The sequence below is a fragment of the Neolamprologus multifasciatus genome, chromosome 23 (genome assembly GCF_963576455.1).
Source record: "Neolamprologus multifasciatus chromosome 23, fNeoMul1.2, whole genome shotgun sequence".
In the NCBI taxonomy this organism is placed as follows: domain Eukaryota; kingdom Metazoa; phylum Chordata; class Actinopteri; order Cichliformes; family Cichlidae; genus Neolamprologus; species Neolamprologus multifasciatus.
In genome coordinates this window covers 29,296,999-29,324,675 of record NC_140460.1, presented here as the reverse complement: position 1 = coordinate 29,324,675, position 27,677 = coordinate 29,296,999, and the positions used below count along the sequence as shown (strand labels likewise).

General features: G+C 40.6%; 1 protein-coding gene across 8 annotated transcripts in view; it reads left to right on the top strand.

Moving 5' to 3' along the window:
• The first annotated feature begins 374 nt into the window (after positions 1-374).
• Positions 375-27,677, top strand: part of LOC146491910 (dedicator of cytokinesis protein 9-like) — a 71,398-nt gene continuing 44,095 nt past the window's right edge. For 2 of the 8 annotated variants that reach the window (XM_085152489.1, XM_085152488.1), the window contains exon 1: positions 8,202-8,819. In XM_085152489.1, the coding sequence (XP_085008615.1) occupies positions 8,658-8,819 (162 nt within the window). In that variant the 5' untranslated portion in view covers positions 8,202-8,657. Of the gene's footprint in view, positions 917-8,201; positions 8,820-19,740; positions 20,239-27,677 lie in introns of those variants that run through there. The other 6 variants (XM_085152493.1, XM_085152492.1, XM_085152490.1 and 3 more) reach the window with 5 other exon arrangements.

Sequence of the window (27,677 nt, the reverse complement as noted above, 5' to 3'; positions counted from 1 at the left end):
GGTGGCAACGTTAGCCTATGATAAACCGGTGTGTGGTTTCCCTCATATAATCTCAAAAATCAAGTTTTCCTATAAATATTTTCCTATATAGTGCTTTTATGAATATATAAAACAAATAACCCTAATTGCAATGGAAAACACGGAAGCTTTTAATATTGGAAAGAGACAGAAAACACTTAAACCTCACATCATCTATACTAAAACTAAACTTTTCCCGTTTCAAGGGTAGTTAATATGAGCCAGAGCTGAACTCAAGGGCCCTGATTTCCGAGGCTCCCTTTTCACAGCGGGTAGCTCGTCGTGTTTAATTTTGTAGAGTTTTACAAATTTTTTTCCTGACTCAAGTCCACAGGCCATATGTATTTCCCACTGGAATCGGACCACCTGACAGCAGCTTTCACTATCGTATGAGGAAACAATTACACTTTGGAGTCACAGAACTTGGCCAGAAAGGCACATGATGGCTGAAAAAGCTCTGTCCTAATGATTAAAGGAGGCGTGTCTGTTTGCGAAAGGGACCTCAGCTGCCGGGACGAGACGCCGCGGTCAGGATTTTGGATGTTGCTCTCTGGTCGCTGTTAACTGGGGACGCAGTCGCCAGGTATCATGGGCTACACTGTCCGCTAGCGTTAAGTTTACGAAAAGCATGACGACAGAATAAAACTGCACAATTCTGCGCTTAGGCAAGTCGGACATCCCGGAGCGCAGAGTATCTGCGTTTTGCAGCGACATCTTGTAAACAACCTCGCACACAGTGTGCTCGTCGCGGGACCTGTCTGTCTGATGAAAGGTGGGCTATACTATGGCTGCTGCGCCACTGGAGGCGAGGAAGTTTACCCGGGGTCTCAACAAACCGGGAACCGCCGCAGAGCTGAGGCAGAGCGTCTCCGAGGCTGTCAGGACGTCAGTGTTGATGGTAAGAGAAAGGCTCACCAAGGCAAGTGAATGAACATATTTGACCCACTGAGTATCATGCAGTGTACTTTTGGAGTAGTTTGCTTCGTTCTTGCTACAGAGGAGAATTTGTTTGGTGGAAAGTTCAGTGCCTTGCTCAAAGGCAGTACTTCTAAAGCATGGCGTGTTTTACTGTATCAAAAACATCCACAACTTTTTGTTGTTGTTGTTATGTTCAAACTGCCAATTTCTGGTGCATATACTTTACACTCGCCACGATCTACTGTTTTTCCGAAGAGGTTGCCAGGTAACTGAAACATACACCAGCTCTAACGTAATGAAGGCTAAATACACCCATTCATACGCATTCTGTCATATGACCCGCACAGTTTCATCTTTTAACTAGAAAATGACCAAACGGCCACACAATGACAAAGGTAACAAAATATGCCTGTCTTATTTACAGTATGAAGGAAGATTATTCTGCACTTGTGTGCTCTGTGGCACATGTAATAGTAAAACAAACAAATAAAAAATGTATCATTCTTGACCAGCTCATCAGGATAGTTAAAAACACTGCAGTGGGGTTTTCACATGCAACTATGTCTATGTAAAGAGTGGAAACAAGGAGAAATAAAATAGCTCTGTTTAAGAGTAACGTGATCCACCAGTGCCTGTAAAGCTCACAAATTGTTGCATAACTGTCATGTCATAAATTCTTGTTATCATCAGACTCAGAAAACAGTGCACCCAACCAAGGACTGTCCAACACATAACCCCTTAAGCCATAGAATCTTTTGTTTTTAAAGCATGGATTAGATTAATATTTATGTCATATTTATTTTTGTCATATTTTAAATGTTTAGCTTCAAAGATATTGGTAGGCTGAGTTTACTACCTTTACCTCCCCCTTGCTTTAATTTATTATATTAAGCTAACTGACTTATCATTTAGACTTCTGTCAAGCCTTTATATCTTGTTTTCTGTTTCTCTCTTTGCAAATTTAAATATTAAATAAAAGTTAAGATGAATAACTACATACATGTATATAACTAAATTTAGTAATATCCTTCTACGATTTTTCACAGGTAAAAATAGGATTAGTGAAAATAGTTAGCAGAAGCCAGGAAAGATATCTTTTCAGTTGTTAATTTAAGTTAAAAACTCTGGTCCAGCAAAAATGAGGTTGGCTGGTGTTGGACTGTGGTTGCTTGGTGGTTTAATCAACAAGGATACAGGATTGAGAAAAACACAGGAAGTGTTTGGTAGATGGGCATGGGCTGCTGTACATACAGCTCTTCAACTTACATAAAAACAATCCATTATGTAGTGTTAGTCTTCATTTCTGTTATGTCACAGTAGACTATTAATTCTGTCTTAGGCCAGTGTGTGGCGTGGCATAATGGATACTGAATCAAATCTCTGGGTTGTGTTTAATAATGGATGAGATGATGGCTATTTTTAAACTTGCCCTCTTTCTCTTCCGTAATGTGGTGTCACATTAAGCACCCGCGGGGCCATCAATTATGAATACCCGCAGATGCAATAAATCGTCTAAATTCAAGAGTGAGGCCAGTTCTTGGAACAAGTGCTCGTACACACGCTGTAGTTATTGCAGGCGTGGTTGGCTCTCAGCTATACCTTAGTAAACAAAGTGGAGGCCAAGCAGTAGAGCACTAAGGACAGCCTATGGCATTTTAATAATGACTTCCAACTGTGGGAAATGTTTACTTAGACATTTTATACATCATTCTGCCATTTCCCTGCCTTGCCTTTACCCACTTCTTCATACTCATGCCCAGTTAAATTCTGTCTTTGTCTTTTAATATTTTAGGTTCTTTGTTAATGAGCCTGAATAACCTTGTGGCCCCTGTAAATGTGTGAAAGTGAGAGACACTAACCATATAATGTGCATCCTGATACCTTAATATCACCTCCCATTTTCAGTGGAACCGTGGAACCACTTAAGAGTCAATTCCACTCCAGAGGATTTGGTCTGATTGGAGCATTAAAAAACTGGCAGAGATAAGCTGCAGATTTGCAGATGCTTTAGCACTGCTGACCTATATCTGTGACATGATACAGGGGCTGTGATGGTGCCGGGCGTTTGGTTGTCTGCTGGTTTTTGTGGTCCTGAGTTGCTATGACTGATCGCTGAGCCTAGGCCTTTTCAAACCATGTGGTTTCCATGCTTTCTTTATTTAGGCTACCTCATGCTCTGTGTCATTACCACCCTTACAGTGGAGTAAACACCGTGGTCAGTCTGGTGTAGAGGAGACTGCAGGAGAAACATTATTTCTTTTTTATTCGTTATAAGAAAACAACAAAAGTCAACATCACTGTAATCTGAAATTCCAACATCATTACATGATTTTGACATTTTTCCAACCAAACCAAACCAGACAGGCCACTGATCCTTTTAATGCCTGCAGGCTCACAAATGAAGAAGCTGCTTCTTGTTTGAACGCCACGTCATGTTTTTTGGATTGTCTCTGCATGTTTTTGCCGTGTTTTTATTTCTGCTGCATGGCCTGCAGCTGTAATTTAAGTGAGTGTATAGGAGAGGCTTCAACTTGTTGCAAAATGTTTTGTGTGTTTTGAGGTTGCTGTTTTGTTCACTGGAGGTTTTTTGCCTCAGATTTTGCAGGAAGCATTTATTGCATTTCAACTGAAGAGTCTTTTGCAGAACTCAACAAATCTTAATTATTCTGTGAACAAATGAAACAAGACTAAGATAATCCCAAATTAAGATTTCTTCTTTGTTTAGCCAGATTTTCCTGCCATCGTGATCGGCAAAGCCATAAAACACATTGTAGAGCTAAACATGATAATTACTCATGAAAAGTTTTATCTTTTATATGTAAAATTGTAAATAGTTACACTTTGTAAGTATGATATTTCATGTAATTTTATGTATTTGTTGTCTGAACTGGATCATTATAAATTGTTTGATGTTGTTGTTAAATTTCTTATTTATTGTTTTTGTCTGACCTGCCAGGTCAAGTGTGACACGTAGACTTTTGGCTAACTCTGGCATACTGACACTGATGTTCATTAACATGCACTGTCTCTTTTAAATAAATACTTTCAAATAACCATCATGAAAAAACCCAGTGGCTATTTCAATCAGCTGTGTAGTCACTTGTGTCTGCAAAAAATGGACCCATAGCTGGACTGGTCATTGGGCATACTGGGAATTTGTCCGGTGGGCCGATGGTAATTTTTCGTTTTTATGCGCTGATTTTTTGTTGTTGTGTTTTTTCCCCGTAACGGAGTAAACAATGAAAGGTGGCGGATTGGCCAGATGCTGGCAGATGTGTAAAAATAACTCAATTGTTTGATGGTGGCTATGGCGGAGCTTCCACAGATTCAGTAAAATTAGAAAGTGGTGAAGGCCAGCAGGTGGATGAGGGAAAGGCGAGGCAGCTGCTGCTACTTCAATCACGAAACTGATCAATGATCAGCTGATTGGCTTTTCTGTCACAAGTCCCGTCTGTCTTGTTTGTTTATCGCCCACTTTGCACCAGAAAGAGGAAACCAGTGGCAGCAGCACGTTTAAGCTTGATCAGCTGTTGTTAGAATTTATTTAATATTACTTTCTAGTATCAGCTGATGTTTGCTGGAGCCACAGCTGTAAAGCTGCTGGTCATTATGTCGGTTTGGATATCTGGTGAGAGGGAAACATGAAGATGAAACCAGGAGACGTCCTTACTGAATCATCAGAGCTGAACAGGTGATGGACAAACAGGTTTACCTTTTAGGTGACATGAATGAGTTGAAGGGAAGTTATGAACTGTTTCTGAGAGACAAATAACATCAGGATCCTTTTTTACTTAGCTGACAGCTGGTAACTGTGCAGGGGCGGGTCTAGCAAAGTTTTGCCAGGAGGGCAGATAGGGCATTAACAGGGAAAGGGGGGCACAAAGAAATACTTTTCTTTCTTATTCTCATTTAAAACGTCTAGCAAAAAATTATCTGAACCTTACAACCAAAGTTTTCATCTGATGTAAAATGTATAGAAATCCATTATTGTCCATAGTCATTTTTTTTCAGGGTCCCAACATAATTTCTTCAGAAGTAAGTATGTATATGATGCCAGTATTTTCCCACATTTTCTGCCATCAAAAAGTCAATTACGTTTTATTCTTTCTCACCTGTCTTTCTGTCTCCTTTCACTTTTTAAAGGTTGCCATGTTAGAAAAAATATTTTGCCCTGCCATGATGTTAATTGATGTGGTAAATAAATAGTTCATGAAAACATCACTAAATCTGTCATTTATTATTTTTAATATTCAGTAATGGTCATGTGTCACCTCTAGTCTTCTCTGTCTTTATGTCAGGTTTCCACCATGTGTTGTAGATTGTTCAGGAGGTTAACTCGACCAAGCAGTCTTTGGGTTTTGGCTAAGTAGAATACCATTTAGAATACCAGAATAAGGAGTGTAGGTTTAAGTTTTAGAGTGATAGATATATACCAACAAGACAGTGTACATCACTGTCACAACGACGTTTGTTTTCATTCAAAGGCTTTATGGTTTTTCCTATAATACCTGGTGGGCTGGTCTGTAGTCAAAATGCCTAGGCTGATTTTTTGTCCCGGTCCAGCCCTGCTTGGACCCCTATAGGGTCCCTCTGCGGGGTACCCATAACCTCAACTAACTTAAAAGTACCTGTGTTTTATTGTTTGTATTCATTTAACGAGAGCCATATCATGGATGGATAATCATATAATATCCTTAATATTTTGTACCGTATTTACCATATTATCTTCCTGATTTTGCCTGTCAGCCTATAGTCTTATCCCATTAAAATGGAAAAATTCCATTCCTCTTTTCATCCTAGGTGGTTAAGAGATGCTGTGTGTAATTGAAGTGATTAAATCAAATCAAACCACATTAGTGAAACCATTCGTTTACTTGCTCACACTGGGCAGTGTTACAGTGTTTGGGCAAAGCTTTTAGTGACCATATATCTGGAGCTTTTTTGTTGTTTTGTTTTGTTTCATAGAAAGCTTTTTCAGAATGTATTCAGGTTAGATATGTCTCCTGGCCTTTTTCAGCAAGTTATTGGGGTTGTTGCACTGTTAGTATCAGCCTCTGGGAGGCAGCATTGGTCCATGTCTCCTGGCATTACAGGCTTCAAGTTACTTTAGAATAAAGACTTATTCAAGGATGTGCACATGAGAAAAGCATAATGTTTGCTTTGCTGACTGAGGGCAATTTTTCTATTTTTGTTTTGCAGTCTGCTTTACAACACATGGAAAAAGATTTAAAAAAATATATGTATTTGTTGACAGGGAAACTCAAATGAATATATACATGCAGGTTATTGTCCTTACTTCTAAAGGGAGCTTTCAAAAGTGAAAACAGAATGCCTGTTGCGAGTGATTTGAGAATTTAGTAGCAAAAATATCCTGCAGAATAGAGAAATAATGTCAACTGTGGAGCTCTGCTGTGCAGGCCTAAAGACCATTTTATCGTTTTTCAGTTCATTATTTTGTTTAGTTTTTGCTCTATAGCTTTATAGAATTTAATGCTCATAGATGTTATTTTTCACCACAACTGACTGTTTTCAATTCAGTCTGAATCTATTCATATAGCAGGATTATAAAGCAGTGGAACAACGATCCCCTCACTGTGCTTGAAGTAGAAATGAAACAGTAAATTTATAGAGGCTGATTACACCATTGAGGCCGGCTCTCAAAAACTGACATAACTAACATAAACTAATGGAAATCTTACTAATAAGACAACCAATAACTACAGTAACTGCTGTTACAGCAGTTATTTATTTTGGGAAAAAAGGGACACTAAAACTAAAAATCAGTTTAAGGGGGTCACATTTGTGCTGCCTCTGACTGTAACAGTGGGTTGAACCAGCTTTCACCTGACTCAAACAGACTCTTCTCCACATAGCCCTTATTTTTTAAGTGCTTTACAAACACAAACATTATGGCTAACAGGTGGATGTTCCTGTGTCAGTGCAGTTAGCTAAACAACGTACAACCACTTACTGCTTCAGAAAGTAGGCAGTATAGCCTTGATTTTAACATAAAACTTATTGTTGCAGCACAAAAGTGGTCCCCTTAAACAGATTTTTTTTTAGTTTGCTCTCTTTATATTCCCCTGAGTTATTGCTTCTGTTGCTAGTTTAAGTCTATTGACAGCGACCAACCAATCGGTGACGTAAGGTTCCATACTGACAGAAGATGGTGCTAAACATGTTTTTAAAAGTTTAAGTACTTATTTCTTAAATCCAGCTTCACAGACAGAGTTACCTCTATGTCAGTTTTTGAGATCAGGCCTCAATGGTATACATTAGCCTTTACCTTTTCTTGAAGGTAGATCATTACCAGGACAACGCTGGCTTGTGAGACCCTAAGATTTCCGAGGTGTACAGTAGACCTAGAAACTCCTTTTGTAGGAATAAAGTTGAGGTTCCAGTAACCGACACTACTATATGAGATTCTCTCAAAAGTCTTAACTGTATGTGTGTATTTTTACAATTATTCTCATACACACACTAGTTTAATAGAAAAAAAATGATTGCAGTACATGTGAATTTATTTAAATAACTTCATTCAGTATCTTACTGGATACTGGGCAGAATTCGAACTTGTGACTCCCGCTTCAAAGGTATGTACTCTTACTACTACACTATCCAGTTGCCATAAATAATTTGTGTCAGAAGTGGGATTCGAACCCATGTCTCCAAGGGAGACTGTGACTTCCTGACAATTATGTATATCTCCTATCAGAATCAGATGCGTTACCCATGTGTTACCCATTGTGCTACATCATCCACTTAAAAGTAGGTGAGTATGTCAACCACTGATCAAATATTTACACCAGCAACCACAGACAAGATGAAGAATATACATTTAAATTGTTGTAAATAAACACACCTGTATATTTTATAGCTTGTTCTATGACGCAGTAGGACAGCGACCAGTAAATAACAGTAAAAGTAATACCAGGCTTGTGTTAGTGACCATGTGACTGCCACACAAGATCAAGGGAAGTTAAGTCATTCCTTTTAAGACTAAATGACATCAAAGATTACTGCATCTGCTGTAATTCCAGTGTCAGTGGGAAAAAGAATATCAAGCGAGAGGAGGAAAGAGAAAGAGTAAAATGTTGTTTGCAGGAGGTGATTTATGTGTGGGTGAGTCTGTGTTTGCATTTTTGTTAGTATTAGTCTGCTTGTACTGTTGACAAAGCATGCAGAGTCAGATAAATGACTAAGCTGCATAACTGTAGGTTGGGGGTGGGGGGCTGCTGAGAGAGCAAGAAGGAGTGGGTGGGGCGGGGGAGTGACAAGAATGAGTGAGATTCGAGGTTGACAAAAGGGGGAAAGAGAAAGGGGAGAGAGAGGGAGAAGGAAAGAGCAACTGAGCATCCTCATCCCCCAGCAGAAGGAAGAGGAGGCTGTTAGTCAACGCCCTGCTCTGACTGAAAGAGCAGCTCAGCAGCCTCATGCCGTTCATCCCCACTGAGCAGCAAACAGAAGGATGCCACTCAGCAGCCTGACCCTTAGGCTGAGATTTGCTGGATTTGCTTTTCAAAATGGTGAATGTGTTTCAAATGGAATGATTGGGAATCCTTGTAAGCTACGGGGGGATCATCTGATACCTGTCAGTTCATCTGCAACAGGACTTTGTGGGAAAGAGGTCAAGTTTGAGAGACAAAGTTGGGGCTGCTGTATCTGTGTGTCGCAAAAATTCAGCTTTTCCTGCATGGTGCCTGTGAGCATCTGGGAGCACCATGGGATGCACCACCAGCGTGGTTCTCTTGGAGGTGCTGCGTTCCATCCTTGAGAGAAACTGTGGCTACATCAAGGGGGAGGTGGAGCTGGTGGTTCTGGAGGAGCAAGTGGAAACATCAAGTCTAAGGGAATCTCAACTGTGGATTCCCACCAGCACACTGGTAACTACCACTAAATATTAGTCTTGTGTTTAGGTATATTTTCCAAGAAGTCAGTAACACGGTCAGCATATTAACCATCATCAAATAAAAAGCAAATTGATAGTTAAACTGCACTTAATACTTATTTATCAGTAACTAATAACAACACAAAAATGAATGTTTACTAATTGGTTAATAACTGGCCAGTAAATAATCTGTCCAGTGTAGTTGGGTAAAAAATGTTTGATCTGCTGAATTTTAAGTTTGCTCACTTATCACAGAAATAAACAGTCTATTTTTATGATAGTTTCATTTTAATGGACAGGAACAGAATATCAACCAAAACCCTGAAAAAAAAAACCCCCACATTACCAAAGAGCTCTCAAAGGATGTCAGGGACAAGATCATAGACAAGCACAAGGCTGGAATTCTGGAATTTGGCTACAAGACCATCAGAAAAAAAGTGTGATGAAAAGATCACAGCTGTTGGTGTTCAATTATTTGAAAATGGGAACGGAATCAAAATAGCCATCATTTGATGATCATGAGAAAGGTGGTGCATTAGCCCAAAACTATAACATTACTAAGTACTAAGGATTAAGGACGACATCACTGCATTGAGAGGCCAGTGGATGCGGCCATTTACTGTGAAGTCTTGGGCGAGAACTTCCGTTCCTCAACTAGGACACTGAAGATGGGTCATTGATGTGTCGTCCAGCATGATAATGACCCAAAACATACCACCAATGCAGTCTTTCTATAACAGAAGTCAAATATTCTCCAGAAAGTTCTTCCCGTATCTGTTGCAGAGGTTCCCATAAATGTGTGGCACTTGTAGGTTGCTTTGCTTTCACTCTTCATTCCAGTTCATTCCAAACCATCTCGATGGGGTTTAAGTCTGGAGACTGTTTTTAAGCTTACCATTTTGTTCTTTTTTCCTGAGGTAGTTCTGGCATAGCTTAGACTTATGCTTTGGGTTATTATTTTGCTGTAGGATGAAAACCTGACCAACTAAGAGCATACCAGAGGGACCACCATTGCGTGGTGCTGCAGAATGCTGTGGTAGCCAGGCTCTTCAGTGTATCCTTTGAAAACCATGGATCTTCATGTGATCACCCCAGCTAGTTGCAGGAGCATTGGCTGAATACTTCTGTCCTTGGGACTTGGATAAAGCTGGGATAGCCTACACACTAACTGAGCATAGCTTAACCGCCCCGAAGTTGGTGTTAGCCTAACTTCAAGTCAGCAGACAACAGAACTAGCTAGTTCAACTTGGCAGAGGTGTTTTAAGAGGGCAAGAACTGACAGATGACTGTGATGACAGGGGTGTATATGTGCAGGCAGGTCCCAGGTGTCATTGCAGATCCATCCATCCATCCATCTTCTTCCGCTTTATCTGGGGCCGGGTTGCGGCGGCAGCAGCCTAAGCAGAGAAGCCCAGACCTCCCTCTCCCTAGCCACCTCCTCTAGCTTATCCAGGGGAACACCAAGGCGTTCCCAGGCCAGCCGAGAGATATAATCTCTCCAGCGTGTCCTGGGTCTGCCCCGGGGCCTCCTCCCGGTGGGACATGCCCGGAACACCTCACCCAGAAGGTGCCCAGGAGGCATCCTTGTCAGATGCCCGAACCACCTCAGCTGGCTCCTTTTGATGTGGAGGAGCAGCGGCTCTACTCTGAGCCCCTCCCGGATGGCCGAACTTCTCACCCTATCTCTAAGGGAGAGGCCAGCCACCCTTCGGAGGAAGCTCATTTCTGCCGCTTGTATCCGCAATCTCGTTCTTTCGGTCACTACCCACAGCTCGTGGCCATAGGTGAGGGTAGGGACGTAGATCGACCGGTAAATTGAGAGCTTCGCTTTTACACTCAGCTCTCTCTTCACCATGACGGACCGGTGCAGCGTCTGCATCACTGCGGCCGCAGAACCAATCCATCTGTTGATCTCCGGCTCCCTTCTCCCATCACTTGTGAACAAGACCCCAAGATACTTGAACTCCTCCACTTGTGGCAGGAACTCATCCCCGACCCGGGGTGGACACTCCACCCTTTTCCGACTGAGAACCATGGCCTCAGATTTGGAGGTGCTGATCCTCATTCCCGCTACTTCATACTCGGCTGTGAACCTTTCCAGTGTGAGCTGGAGGCCATCACCCGATGAAGCGAACAGAACCACATCATCCGCGAAAAGCAGAGATCAGTTTCTGAGGCCACTGAAGTCATAGCCCTCCGCCACTTAGTTGCGCATAGAAATCCTGTCCATAAAAATTATGAACAGAAGCGGTGACAGAGGGCAGCCCTGGTGGATCCAATCACCCACCGGGAATGAGTCCAATTTATTGCCGGCAATGCAAACCAAGCTCTTGCAATGGTTGTATAGGGATCGAATGGCCCGTAGCAATGGGCCAGACACCCCATACTCCCGTAGCACCTCCCACAGGACACCCCAAGGGACACGGTCGAATGCCTTCTCCAAGTCCACAAAACACATGTAGACTGGTTGGGCAAACTCCCATGCGCCCTCAAGTATCCTTGAGAGGATAAAGAGCTGGTCCAGTGTTCCATGGCCAGGACGAAAACCGCATTGTTCCTCCTGTATCTGAGGTTTGACTAGCGGACGAACTCTGGTTAGTCATTGCAGATCATCTGCATTAAAAGCTTGAACAGAGTTGTCTTCAGCCACAACATGCGGAGGCATTATATGCCATACTATATGTGTTGTAACAAGTGAATTGACTGAAAGGACATCTAAGAGCTACATCTCAGACTCATTTATCATGCTAACTCAATTAGTATAGTCAATATTAATGTTCAATTAGAAGACAACACAATAAAAAAATCAATAAATACAAACAGAAGCTGGAACTAAGAACTGAAGACTCAAAATACAAAGGAAATCTAATATATATAAATAATAGAATCAAAATATAAAAAATAACTAAAAACCAAACAGAGAATACCTTATAGTAAAAGAGAATTCAAATTCCAAAAAACTCAGAACACTGGGTCCCAGACTTAGGACCTGAAATAGCTTTGCAAGATTGCACAATGTCCTCTGGACAGACAAGACCAATAATGCACAGTGCCACTTAAAGAAAATCAAACAAAACATAACTGCACAAACATTGAGTCACATTAAGCCCAGCTTTAGTTTTCGTGTGATGCAGAATACCCAGCATCTTATTATTACCCCCTTATCTTATTAGGTTACAGATTGAAGACTGAATGAAACTCAGCTACTAGTTTAATTTAACCTCATTCTGAATTGTTGTTGACTGTTATAGACAGTGGCAAAATGTGTTTTAAATCTGTGTATGACATATAAGATCAGTCTGAAGGGGAAGTTTCACTTCTTTTCAGTCAACACCCTCACACTTTGACTCCCCAGGCTAACTGTAGCTCTCAAACATTATGTCAATCTGGCCTTATACAATACTCCACAGACTCTTGTGATGTGCTGTGTCTTTATATGTATATGTTTGTGTGTGCGCACATGTGCATGTGTGTGTGTGTATATATACTCCCCTTGGGAACTTTGTGAAAGGCTCACATGCCGTAATTGGTTCAAGCTGAATAAAAGCAAGTGGACACTATCCCACTCCACCTCCTCCTCCTCTGCTTTTTCTATGATTTTTTTTTACAGGCTCTTACGCAGATGGGCCTATAAACTGATTTGCAATCCCTTCAAACACACATTCAGAGCCAAAGTCACTTGTGGTGTGACTGTTATGGTATCCGTGATACCCTGTGGAAGTGTATGAGAGTGCTCCAGAGATGTGGGTGAATGAAGCAGAATGACCTCAGTGCAGCCAGTCTATTGACAAGGGGCTGATTATTATACTGAGCTGGTGTCACCGTCACTGCAGCCTCCGTAGGATGACAGGGACACAGCAGTCAGCAGTGCATAAGACCAAAGGACAGCCAAGTCTCTAACATGCATTAGATTCAGTGTACAGTAAATGTTTTACCTCAAACTCTCCTGTTGAAGACAGTTGTTTTGCCCATTTTGCTTCACCTAAGCTTTGAGGTTTAAAGGGAGACATCAGAATCCAGTGTTTTCAATATGGGTCAAAACTAAGTAAATGCCAACTAGATGAGTTCTTACTTCTGTTTAAAACTTTGAGCATTATATTATACATTATATAATTTGTTTTGGTCAACATTAGTTTTAAGTCTTCATCCTATTTGTATTATACTTGCTCTTGTTTATTTTAAAGGCTTTCACATGCATTGCCTGTTTTGCTACCTCTATTTGTCTTTTTGTTATCAGTACAGCTGCTTTTTAAAAAGTCACCTGCTAGGTGGGCTTTCAGGTCACTCTATATTACAGTTTCTGCAGCTTTTGTGGTAGGAACCTACCTACTTTCCACTGGGACTGTCTTTCTGTTTGTCTGTCTTCATAGATATTTCATTGTGTCTTCATACGTGAATGAAAATAACTTGCAAAGCATTGTAAGCCAAAAGTTTTGTTCCCACTCAGTTCATAAAGTTTCTGTTTTCATAGTCAAGCTTGCCAAGTCCTTGTTTAGAGTGTTGACATGCTAGCATTTGGTAATAGAAATATCAGTAGTTTATAAATAAACTCAAATATTCAAGTATAGTATTATAAATGTGTCCAATTTATGGTGGTAAGTTTTTAGGATTTGAGGCAGCTCAATGCTTGCTTACAACAAACCAGCCGTTAACCAGTCCCTTGTTCACATCTTTTTGAGTTAAAGTAGATGTTAAATATTCTTAGCATTTCTTCAGTGGGAGTGCAAGTGACTTCAAACATACTGTTCCCATAAACTTACAGGAGCAGCCTCACAAGAAACAATGCAGCTAGCTTAGTAGCGTCATACCAGAATGTCACCAGTCTTCCCTGTGGCTGTATCCCAATTCAGGGTCTGCAGCCTTAAAGGCCGCATTTTAAGGCCGATTACGCCACCGCAACACGACGAAGGCTGTCCCAATTTGAAGGCTGCTCAAAATGCGGCCCTCAAATGCATCCTTAATTTCCCTGAATTTTAAGGACGTGGCGGTGTAGACTTCGTGGCCCAACATATCCCAGAATGCATAGCGCGCCGGTGGGTGTGGATAATTTTGCCGAAAAAAAACAGCAGATGAGGGACGCCCGAAGAGTAAACTTTAAGTAAGTACTGAATATTATGTCACTTATTTATGTGCAAATGTTTAATAACGAAGAACATGAAAACATTACTGTTGGACACATGTCGGCAAAGTTATGTGACATTAGTGACGTTTGTACTAACTTGGTTTTAAAGCCTTTACTTTAAAATATACGCCGTTCAATAGCTGAGCTTAATCAGAGAATGATCAAAGCTCATGTAGAAACAAACAAATGAACAAAAGATTTTCTCCTTCATTTCTGTCAAACAAAGCTGTATGAAACGTTTCCAGCTGTTAGTATCATGGTTGCTAGGCAACCTGGGCAGCGCAACGGAGGCTAGACCGTCCCATTTCACAAGCCTCGCACTTCCGGCCTTAGCGGTCTTTAAGTATGCGGCCCTCGAGGATCGTTGAGGCTGTGTACTTTAAGGCTGCAGACCCTGAATTGGGATACAGCCAATATGCGTACTTGTGCGATTTTTTTTTAGTTTTTTTTTTTATACGTTTTATTGACAAAGCACAAAATACAGATATACAAATACAAAATAGCAAACACAATGTCAGGGGGTTCATATAAAAAAACAAAATAGACACAGTCTATTAAAGAATCACATGATATTGAACAGGAAACATAAGTTTATGGTTTTGACAGCTTTTTGATTTTGAGAATGTTGTATGGTTTTAACATATTGTTTGGTTTCATTTAAAAAGCACCGAAAAGATGGTTTTGCGTTAGAAAATTTCAACTTATGTATATGCAATTTAGCTAATAATATCAATAAATTAATCAAATAAAATTAATTTGCCCTGTGCATGGGGTACTTAAAGAAACCAAACAATATTTTCTCAAAACAAAGAGAGAACTCAGAAAAGATAAAGGAAACAACAAAAACACAAAATTCTTGCCAGAAAAGATTCGTGTATAAGCGTGACCAAAATAAATGAGAAATATCTTCCTTCACACAATTACAAAATGTACAGTTAATATCAAAGTCCTTTTTATAACGTACAAGAAAAGATCTGGTTGGGTAAAAACGATGAATAACTTTAAAAGATATTTCCTTTACTTTGTTATTTAATAGAAATTTGCATTTGAGGGCCGCATTTTGAGCAGCCTTCAAATTGGGACAGCCTTCGTCGCGTCGCGGTGACGTAATCGGCCTTAAAATGCGGCCTTTAAGGCTGCAGACCCTGAATTGGGATACAACCATTGAGAAAGGCCCAGGGAAAATTACTACGTGTGCAAAAATTGGTGTATCCGACCAGGGATATCACTATATTTGGCAGAGTCATCCTTTCCCAAGCTGAAGGTATTTCTAAATTAATTTACCCATGTCATTCTCTTTATATTTCTCCCCAAAATATTAGGAAAGCCAACTCAATTATTTTTCAATTCCTGTGGAAAAACAAAACCCACTATATTAAGAGATCACAGTTGGTTAAAGACTATGAGAAGGGTGGTGTCAGAGCCTTAGACTTTGAATCAATGATCGGAACTTTTAAAATCAACTGGCTCAGAGCTTGTTTATCTCAGTCTGATTCCATGTGGTTTCATATACCCAGATCTTTATTTAAGGAACTAGGAGGAATTGATTTTCTATTAAGATGTGACTTTGAAACTAGTAAAATACCTGTTACACTCTCTAATTTTCACAAACAGATTTTTCATTTTTGGAAAATGGTGTTTACACACAACTTTTCTCCTCACATGTCGACCTTATGGAACAATAGAGTGATAACTGCTAACAAAAAGACATTATTTAACAGGAACTGGTTTGAGAGTGGTATCTTGTTTGTAACTGACTTGCTGGATTCGAGTGGTGCTTTATTGGATTACATGTCTTTCTCGAAGAGACACGACTTTAATTGTCCATTAAAAGAATACAGAAAAGTTTGCTGTGCTATCCCTTTGGCCCTAAGGCAGCTGATACGCAACACAATGCTTCATTCTGAGGTCAATCCAGCGCTGCCAAACTTAAAAATTGGTAACTGCAACCTAAATGATAGTAAATGTAACAATAAATTTATCAGTGTGAATTTCAAATCTATTCTTTTACAGGGGTTTAACTCAGGTAAATATTTGCAGGCCCTTCATGGGGATCAGTCACTCATGGAAAAGGCGTTCTCAAAATTCATCAAGTGGCCTGTCTCCCCAAAAGTAAAAGAAACTCATTTCAAGATAATTAATAATATATATCCTGTGTCTGAATTTCTAAAGAGGAGGTTCAAATTTGAGGTTAATCAGTGTGCATTTTCTGATTCAGCCTGTGAAACATTACACCATTTGTTTTTCTCATGTCCTGCATCAGCTGCCTTTTGGTTAGAACTACACAGCTGGTTATCCCTCAAGATCAACGATATCCCCCAGTTTAATATTTCTGATATTATTTTCTATATGGCTAAACAACATCCATCTGTCTCTACTGTGATTAACATTGTCATCCTGTTAGGTAAATACCATATACATTGTTGTAAATGGAGGAAAAAAACCCATCCTTTACATGGTTCATCAATGACTTCAAACATTATTTCATGTCACTTAAAAAACTGAAGTCAAGCAGATTTGCCACAATCTATGATGACATTTCCCATTTGCTACTGTTTTGATCATTACCTCTATTGTGTGTCAACCTGTGCTCTCTTTTTTTAAAATTCTTCCCCGTTCATACTGTGAATTTTTGTCTAGCCCCCTCTGCCCATATCCTTGCTGTTAGTTTTGTTGTATTGACTGTTCTTTTTTTATTTATCCTCCACAGGAGTTCATTTGCACTATATTGTGTTATGTTGTTTGTGACTGTATTGTTCCATTTGTTAATAAAAAAAAATAAAAAATAAAAAAATTGGTGTATCCAGTCGTTAAGTGATGACATGACGAATCCTATTTCCGGGCCTAAAGTAGTCTGTGTTTAATATGCTTTTGTGTTGTTAACATGTTTAATGTTTTGTATTTTCTTCTATTTAATCTCAAAAAGCTCCTAAAACAGTCAGTGATCACTGTTGACTTCCCTCGGCTTTTATTTTACCGCTAATCATTTATTTAAGCCCAGTTTTTAGAACCTTAGGATGTAACTGCAGCCCAGCAGCAGTATATGAATGACTAACCTCGTATTGTGGATGGATTATCTCAGTTGTTCTCCTGGCTGAAGTTTGGTCCTTTTACAGCATCCTGCCATGCGATTACATTTGTTCCTGACCACCGAGAACACTCACGTTTACTTTTATCCAGTGGAAAAAAAAGTTAGCTTGTTATGCTGACATAGCTGTGTCGCTAGCGGTCACGTAGCACATCATTATATACCAGCTAGCCAAACTTCAGTAATCCTATAAACATCACTGCCGTTTTCTGTATTCATTTATGTTGGAAGTGATAACAGAGCTGTACGTTTTAATTTGTTTCCAAAACCCCGCAGTCAGGACATGCTATATTGTGTTTAGATAGAAGCTAGCGAGCTAACTTCCTGCTAACTTCTAACTCCGTTAAATATCATAAATTCTGTTTTCATGGATGCCTGGATGTTAAACTCAATTGTTACACCTGGTAGAGCAGAACGCTGATCATTTTATTAAAGATGAAAGACTTTAGACAGTTTTTCAACTCTCAGTGATGCCATAGTGATCGTTTGATATATGGACCTGCAGCGGAGTTTAGGCCCAGACACGGCTAGTGACGTCAGACTTAACGACTGGATTCATTGAAAGCTGTCTGGCATGTGTGATTAGAAAAAAAAAAGCTTTTCTTAAGCCAGTGAAAAAATAGCACCTTTATTGTTACAGAGTTTACTGTTGCTGACTTCCAACTGGATGAACAGCCCTCTTCAAAGTCACCCCGATTACCCCCCTCTTTACAGCCCAAGTTGTTCCTAGAGTATTTAAAAGTAGAATGGGAGGCAGAGCCTTCAGTTTTCAGGCCCCTCTTCTGTGGAACCAGCTTCCAGTTTGGATTCGGGAGACAGACACTATCTCTGCTTTTAAGATTAGGTTTCACACTTTCCTTTTCGCTAAAGCTTATAGTTAGGGCTGGACCAGGTGACCCTGAATCCTCCCTTAGTTATGCTGCAGTAGGTGTAGGCTGCTGGGGGATTCCCATGATGCATTGAGTATTTCTTGTTCAGTCACCTTTCTCACTCACTATGTGTTAACAGACCTCTCTGCATTGAATCATATCTGTTATTAACCTCTGTCTCTCTTCCACAGCATGTCTTTATCCTGTCTTCCTTCTCTCACCCCAACCGGTTGCAGCAGATGGCCCCGCCCCTCCCTGAGCCTGTTTCTGCCAGAGGTTTCTTCCTGTTAAAAGGAAGTTTTTCCTTCCCACTGTCGCCAAAGTGCTCATAGGGGTTATATGATTGTTGTTTTTTTTCTCTGTATGTATTATTGTAGGGTATGCCTTACAATAGAAAGCGCCTTGAGGCAACTGTTTTTGTGATGTGGCGCTGTATACATAAAATTGAATTGAATGTTACCCTCCCTATATTTCTGCACAACCACCCTAATTGATATAAACCAGTGTATGAACCACATTTAACTAAAATCCTTCCAGCAGTTACTTGCTCTTTCTTTTACTGTTTTTGCTGGACCATAATGAAGCTCTTCTGCACCTTATTGGATAATAAATGGTGCACTTTTCCGTTGTTTTTAGAGGAAATAATTTCTCTGCATGCTACATTTCAGCAAGTCTCTTTGAAGCTTGTACAGTTAAAAGAAGTTATGCAAATGATCAAAGGAAACTGCAGCACAAAAAAGTCTCACACGCTCACACAACTCACACACGCTTGCCTGCCTGTGTGCTACATTTTGTTAGGAGCGATGGATCTGAAACTGCAGTGGAGAAATGATGGCCTTTGAAGTCATTCTGACCCATGGCATGTCATCTCCACGCTGTGATGTCCCACCTCCCCCTCTTACAGTCTGTGTGCACTAGGGAGCCATAAATTCACACCTCATGGAGATAATTGGATGAGTTATTAACTGTGTGTGTGTGACTCAGTAAGACTCCATGGCTCATAAACAGCAGTGTGTTTTGGAGTTGTGTGAATTATAGCTTAATAGAGAAAAGAAAGCCTCCAAAATAAAGGATTTGCATAAATTTAGCAAAAGTAATTCCTCACTGAAAACTTTAAATGTCATCTTTCTGAAACACAGCCTTCGATGGAAAACTGAGCTGAGCTGAGGCGCCTCTGTTGCTTAAAGATTAAAGGCAAGTGGTTGTCCTCAGAGAGAGTGATGACTGTATGGATAAGCAAGAGGCAACTCAAAGTGTTCCTGAAGCAGCAGGAGAGCGTGTGCTGTATCTGAGACCCGGATAAGGGGGGAGTGTGTTTTTAGTAGACCCTGCTGTGGGTGCCTGCTGCAGTGGATACAGCACAAGAACAGTTCAAAGCAGAGCAAAACAGCGACGGGGAGTAGAACTTTCTCAATGCAGACTGTTGAAATACTGTAACTGTGACCATTGACCGTGTTTTCATATCAACAGTAGCTTTAGTGTTTTGGAACCAATGTAGGATCCATCTGTAAAACTAAAGCTTGTAGCTTTTATGTGTTCACATCATGAACAAAGTAATTCAGATGCCTCCTTTGAGGTGTTGATCAACCAAACAAATGACAAGCCAACTTTATTTTCTGGCATTTCAAATATGAACCTCAATGACCTCAGTATTATTGAAGTGCACTACAGTATAAGAAGGACAAACAATTTAGAATAAATGGTAAGGTCTATAAAGTAATGGTTTGCTGTACAATGCATTTTGATAGCATTGTCTTTTGAGACGAGTGTTTAGGAATTTACTGCACCTTATTTTAAAGAGTTAAGATAGCCTTTTAAGTGTGTTCGAAATGAAAGTAAGTATAGTATATCTGAGTTATTGCTTCTTTTTTCCTACCTTTTTAGCTGGGTTCAGTTTTCAGCTTAGTAGTAGGTGGGACCGGCGAGTATTTGTGCCTCTTCCGAATGTTTAATGGGGATGTGATTATATTCCCCTCCTACTCACACAAATCACATACTGTATATACAAATGCACACACACACACACACACACACACAGACAGCTGTGAGCCCCTCCCACCCTCACAGACTGGAATAGAGAACGGGAGAGAGAAGCTTGACGGTTGCGACTGAGTATAGAGGGAATGTCACTGGACCCCGGCAGCACTCACAGACTAAAGGCAGTAGCCCAGTGTCAGAATCGTACATCTGGCTATAGGCACAGACAAGACTGATCGCCATGCAGGGACGGGCAGGAAAAACACCCAGAAAGGAGATGGTGATAGAGTCTCCACAGCAGTACAAGAGCCTGGCTGAGATTGAGGCAGAGGTGGAGGCAGGGTCACAGGTAGCAACGGTGAGTTGCACTTATGCCATATTTCAGAAATAAATCACAAGTTGTTTTTTTTTAATCTGGAAATTTCTTGCTAAATGGAAGAGATGTGATTGTTACTTTTTAGTGCATAGATTCTTTTTAACAGCTACTTTGAAGATTTTTTTAAGGGCATTTGAAGGAAATTGGAAATAGTAGGTCACACCTCTCCAGGGGGTTGAATGTCAATCTTTTTTTAGGATATGAGTCCCTTGTGAGTCTCTTTTTTCATGAACTGTTCCTGTGCCTTAGCGAGTTTGAGAAGTTAAATGCAGAGTTGATAGAGAGCTCATTTGTTGAAGAAAATAGTAAAAAGCACCATAGCCTGGGAACGAATTACTTGAAAGTCACACAGTTTACAGCCGCTTGCTGTTATCTTCGATCTCACTGGCAAACATTCAGTTGGAAATTTGAACTGAAGTTTTTTTGCTTGTCATGCTGTTATAGATCCAAGGGACTAAGAGCTATTTGCACTGTATCATCAAAAGTATTGGTTGGATTAATGTAAATGTAATTCTGTGAGCAGACATTTGTTTATTTTTCTAATGTATTCACTGGATTCAGACAAAGAGGCTTATCCAAATAGTTTGAATCATGTGTACTTCTAGTGGTCACTCTGAAACCAGAAATCTCAGTTTACAGTTTTACAGCTATTAGTGACAGCTAAACGCTTTTTAGACATGTAACTGAGCAGTTTAGGAACTGAAATGATGTTGAATCAGTTCCTAACTGCTCTCAATACTAATTTAATCCATACTAAAGCAGGTACATAGCTATGCTGGGCAGTCAGTGTTTTTGTCAAATACGGATGGATAAAAAAATTCTGAATGAATCCGTCGAAAAATGTCAAATGCAGATCCTTCCACACTGGTAAACTGCATTTTACAATTTAGCACTTAACATCCAGTCGTGCTCTGAGCAGACAGTTGTGTCTTATTTTGTGTCAAGAGGGTAAGAGGAAAACTCTTGATAGAGGTCTTATTGTTGGGGCGCAGATGGCAAGAGGCCAATGGCTTCGGTCACAAAGGCTGCGTGTGACCTGCGTTGGTCTCTTGATGGTCAGGTTGATAACTTTATCAGTGATTTAGGAGCTAACACAGTTGGGTGGATCTACTTAACATCTTTTTTTAAGTAAATCAAAAAAAACTAGGTGCTGTTACTTGGTGCTATTTAAATAACATTGTGCTGAACTGAATTATGAACATTAAGAACAGAAATGAAGGAGAGAGTGCGGCAAGGGTGGAGTGGGTGGAGATGAGTGTTGGTGTGTGATCTGTGACATTAAGGATAGCAACAAGAGTGAAAGAGCAGGTTTAAAAGACTGAAGTGTGGTTTGATGGAGGTGGCAAAGTAGTAAATACTCTGCATATGCGAAACATCAGCACTTTAGCTTTATTACAGTGAGTATGTTCATACATTGATGTTAGAATTTGTGTTATATCTGACTTCCGGTTGAGCTTTGATGGAGTAGGACGCGAGTCTGGGAGCTCCCGCCGATTTCGATTAAATTGTTATTTATTCGCGCTTTTGGCCATATTTCCAGTCCTGTTTTGGTTTGTGGATTGTCTTGTTGAGAAGTTTTACTCGGGCCGGCGTAAAATGGCAGCAAAAAACGTTAAAACCCGCAGTACTATTCAAACACAACTGAGGCCTAGTTTGCAAACCGCGACCACACCCTCGAGTGAGCCGTCGTCTCCTGCAATGCCCCCCACATGTCAAGCTAATCCTGATATTGAGGCTCTCAAGGTCGAGTTGCTGGCTTCGCTGAGGAAAGATATCGCCGACATCTTTAAAAAGGAACTTCAGGATACTCTGGGTGATGCTTTGTCTACCATTAAGTTCGACCTGCAGGCGGTGAAGACGCAGCTAGCGATCGATAAAGCTGCCAATGATGCTACCATGTCTGAGCTAAAAGGTACGGTCAAGGAGATGGAGCACGCACTTACTGTCTGCTCTGATGATGTAGCTGAGATGAAAAACACTATCAAGGGCCTCACAGCTCATGTAGCCAAGCTGGAAAGTAAGTGTGAAGATTTGGAGTCCAGGTCTCGGCGCAACAATGTTAGGATAGTGGGAGTACCAGAGGGCCCTGACACGTGCACCACTGCTGCCGTAGCTTCCTTGCTAAAAGAAGCATTTGATCTGGGGAAGGAGCCGCTTTTGGATCGTTCGCACAGGACCCTCCAGCCCGCACCTAAGCCTGGCGACCGTCCACGAGCCATTGTATGCAGGTTTCATTACCACACTGACTGTGTTGACATTTTACGACGCGCTAGAGAACGCCGACAGATGAAAGTTGGAGACCGGACCATCTCAGTCTTTCCCGACTACACCGCCAGGGTGGCACGGGCTCGTGCTGCATTCAACACGGTCAGGCTAGTGATGGGATTTCCAGCTCTTTTTAGAGATCCGGCTCTTTCGGTTCGGCTCACTAAAAAGGCTCTTTCGGCTCCGAACCGGCTCTTCAGGTTGTTTTGTTGCTTTAATTAATTTATTATTAACAATAATTTAAAATTATGCACAAAAGGAATTACTAACGTAAAAAAAAAGTGGTTTTATTTATATATGTTTATATATAAATATATACGGTGGCCCCTAGAGACAAAACACGTACAAACTCCAAAACACATTTCTAGCATGAACTGAACTTCCAAAGCAGAGCTACTAGATTACTTAAATTACACAATTGAAAGCATGTGTGTATTGTTTGTGTATTTATACACAGGCACTCATATATATTCAAATAATTTAAAAAAAAGTTCATTTACCTGTTACTACCACACACCAAATCCGGTCATTGGTACTTGCTGGCTTGTGTAGCCACTAGGGTTGCCAACCGTCCCTTAAAAAACGGAATCGTCCGTATTTAGAAAACAAAAGTACACGTCCCGTATTGAGCTAATAAGGGACGCACTTTGTCCCGTAATACAGTGAGAATCAAAAGTAGTCTATAAGTTTTAATGTAATTAACGCTTTGTTTGAAAACATAATTCCCAGCCCCGCTCCTGCTTTGTGACCAATGAGCTGACAGCACACTTATGACGAGTATGACAATTCAGATTACCGCTCATCTCATTGGTTGAGGAAAGGTCGCTTGCGGAGAAAATACCGGAAGACAACAGATGACCACAACAAAAAGCATGGCCAACAGGGAAACAAACGCCGACACTGCGGTGCAAGTCTCAGACGACAGTACACCTGAAGCTGGGCAAACACTGTGCGATTTTCAAACTGCACGATTGGCTCGCATGGGTTATAAGTTCGTAGGTCACGATGCAGGTCTCACACTATACCGCCCGATGCTCTGATGCGACCTGAGTCACACTGTGCCTTCATAAAATTAAGGTTATAACAGAAAATCTGTCGCTCGCTCTCCCTCTCTGTCTTTCACTCACACAGACACACACCGCCATCAACTTTGCTAAATTACTAATGACAAACACTGATCAGGCAGCTGTGATTGAGCAGCGATGTAAATCCAACTATTTTCACGGTTGTTGTGATCGTGATAATTTGGTGATGCCACATCGAAAAGGCTCGGATGAGCTTTCCAAAGTTCTACAAGTTGTGCCTCCATCGCTTGTGTCCAGATCACACGCTGCACAGCCGTGCTGCTCCGTCTTTTTCACCGACGTTTACGTGTTTGCGCGTGAGCAGTGTGAGCGGCTGCGGTGACACCCTCACGAGCGATTGATGATCGGGAGCTGGTCGTGAGGTGTTAATCGCTTCTCGTTACCCCACGTATACTACACGATGCACGATGAAGGCCAAAATCGGGCCGATCACCAAATTGGTCGCACGACTCAAAAATCGGCTCAAAATGGGCCAAAAAATCGCACAGTGTGAGCCCAGCATTAGACCAGCAATGTTTGTTCCTCTCAGAGAAAGAAAAAAGGCTGCAAAAGAACAGGGAGGAATGGGAATGTGGCCAGAAGTGTGATAATATAATTTATTTTGTGTAATAAACAACTGCAAGGATAGATGATTACAACAAATAGATGAGTAATACATAAAAATAATACATAGATGAATAATGATGATGAGTTATGATGCGTAATCATGGGAACAAGTGGGTTTACAAACGGGAGCAAAAGCTGAAATAATGCCTCTACTGAAGCCAATTGCACTAAATGCACTAAATGTGCAGTTACAAGAATATTTTTCTTTCTATTGTTTTCTATTAATTTATATAATTTTAAGTTAAGCAGGACAACTCATGGGAACTCTGTCTTTAAAAGAACTCTCTTTTAAAGAAAGATTTACTTTTATTATCAAAAGTTAAGCATGACAGGCTTCTGTTTAAGAAAGAGACCTGTTTTATTGTGTTAATGTTGTCATTTTGAGCTAAAAATAAATGGCTAAATGATTTTTGTTTCCCATGTGTTGATATCACAAAGAATACGCATCTACTTAAATCAAATTCAAGTCAAATGGTTAAAAAAAATAATTTCACACACAAAAAAAGAGCTAAAAAATTCACCACACTGGGAATGGTGAAGACAACTGGGTCGCCCGGCCCTGGCCACGAGGTGTCCCTTATTTATTTCTCAGGGAGTTGGCAACCCTAGTAGCCACTAGGTAACAAAAGCTCAACACTGCGCCCAGCATCCTGGAGCACTTCTGTTGTCTTTTGTACGTGTTTTGAGTTTTTACGTGCTTCGGAGTTTTTACGTGCTTCGGAGTTTGTACGTGTTTTTACGTGTTTTGGAGTTTGTACGTGATTTGAAGTTTGTACGTGCTTTGTCTCTAGGGGCCACCGTAAATATACTTTTATTTATTCACTCCACAGAAAATGTAATAAATAAATCATATAATACAAAAATCAACTATTCACATTTCAAATTTTAACTATTTAAATGTTCAGCTTTTTCCTTTTACAAATTTAAAGTGAAACAACACAAAACACTGCAAACCACAACACAATTAAATATAAATTAAAATATGAAAACAAAAAGAACATGCATATTCTCTGTCATATGGGCCTGCATGAATAAACTTTCTGAATCCTTTATCATCTGCAACCGAAAATAGTTGTGGATGATTACTATACCCAGTGTTGGGGAGTAACGGAATACATGTACCGCCGTTACGTATTTAAAATACAAAATATGAGTAACTGTATTCCGTTACAGTTACCGTTTAAAAAGGTGGTATTTAGAATACAGTTACTTTGTTGAAATAAATGGATTACACAGCGGTACTTCCCTGTTTCATATTGTGGCGGGTCAGGACTGTTTGGGTTTTGTTTGACAGCTACGTTCTGTTGTTCCAGGCGGCAGCGGCTCTGCGTGTTTCCTGGGTGAGAGAGCGCCTGTTGTTGTTGTGCTAAGCTAATAGGCAGAATGCTACAGGTATAGCTCTAAAGAATGTAGCATCATAGGCAGTGTAGTCCGTGCTACAGGGAGAATGGACTGCCATACCCGTTATGTGTCTGTGAGCGAGGGAGGGAGAAAAAGGAAAAGTACGAGCTGTCATCGAGCAAAAACGGGAGCTGGAAGCATGTAAATATAATAATAACCACTGCAGCCAAGAAGAGAGCCTGACGAGCCCAGTTGTAAGTACGCTATTAAGACTCGACTGTACACCGTGTTCGTGTTTTCCTCCAAAAACAATAAGTTCTGTTGGAGCAGCCTTTCAACGCCTCTCTCTTTCTCTGCTAGCAAAGTTGACCCAGACAACAAAGTAAAGCTAGTTTTCAGCTACGAGCCCGACACAGAACCCACCGTATTAGCCAGAGGTCCCTTTACTACGGTTCGGAGCCGCGGACCTTCAGTAACAGTAATAAATCACAGCAATAGTACATTCATGTAGTTGTAAACAGCATGATAATATGTTAAGTAATCCAAAGTATTCAGAATACGTTACTCTCATTGAGTAACGTAACGGAATACGTTACAGAATACATTTTGGGGCATGTATTCTGTAATCTGTAATGGAATACATTTTAAAAGTAACCTTCCCAACACTGACTATACCTTTCTAATGTGATGTTGTTGTCCCTGGCTCTCTTTCTCTCTCTCTCCCTCGGACTCTGTTCCTGTGCTACTGAGTGTAACTACCGCCCCTCCCCCCTCTGCCCAGCGTAAAGCACAAGGCTCGCGTGTGGAGTGAAGCGAAAAAAAAGTGCAAGAGGCTGAGAGAAAGAAAAACAAAACCCCACGTGACGGCTCGCGATAAGGAGCCGGCTCGCGTGGTTCATGTCAAAGACCGGGCTCTAAGAGCCATTTCGTTCGCGAACGACCCATCACTAGGTCAGGCAGCAACTCCGTGGCATTGAAGGTGTTCGGTATGGCCTGCTTCATCCAGCGCGACTCCGCATCACATATAAGGGTGTCGAGAAGGACTTTGTTTCAGCAGAGGAGGCCAGTGATTATGTCAAAACTTTGATCTCTGGGTGAGCCTCAATAGCCCCTTAGTTTGATGCTGTAATGCTGCTAAGGGTTCACGCTCTCGTTAGGTTTAACGCCACCTGTGCATTGTTTTCTTAGGCCGTTGTGCTAGTTATTGTATTGTTGGTGTGCTGGTTCCTTTTATTTTCATTGTTATTTATTGAAACTGAATCATATAATATACTCTTGAACTTCGGACCAGTCCGGCACAATCTTCTCCAAGCTTGCTGCATTGATTTGCATAGGACTGGGTTGTTTTTAGTTTCTGTTAAATTTTTATTTATTTATTTTTTGTTTGGTTGTTTTTATGTATGTATTTATTTTTTTTACTTTTATGCACTTTCGGTGATTTGTTGGAAAGTTCTCCTTCTGAGGAAGTCATATTTGGTACTGAGAGATCTTTTTTGGTTGGTTGGTTTTCTTTTTCTTTTTCCCCTTTTTTAAAAAAAACAAACATGTTTACTGTTACGCGCACACTGTTATACTGTAGAGAAGTTGGCAAGAGGTTGTTTTTCCCTCTCTCGCTTTTATTTTTATTTAGACTCCAATTAGTCCAGTCACTTTGGTGAATCATTTTTGCTACTTTGGGGGTACACTGCTGTCTCCTTTGTTCTGTGGAGACTTGGGGTGTATTTGTGTTCAGGGTTGGGTTTGGGGGGGGGTGTCTGTCCCATTTCGACTCTTCATGGCCACTGGCATTTTGGTTTGGTCTTTTTCTTCTTCCTTTTTATGAATAGTTAATGGCAATGGCATTGCTGGGTCAGGCATGCCTCTTAGATTCACTAGTTGGAATATCAGATGCTGAATTCGCTAATTAATTGCTGAGTAACATCCCCTTTCTGAATACACATTTGCTTATCCTTGGTGGTGATCTGAATTGTGTCTTTGATCCAATTTTGGATCGATCTAGTCCTCGTAATTTGACTCCATCATCTATGTCTAAAACATTCTCAGATTTTATGAAACAGAATGATCTTGTTGATCCATGGAGATTTCGCAACCCTTCAATCAAAAATTTTTCGTTTTTCTCTCAGG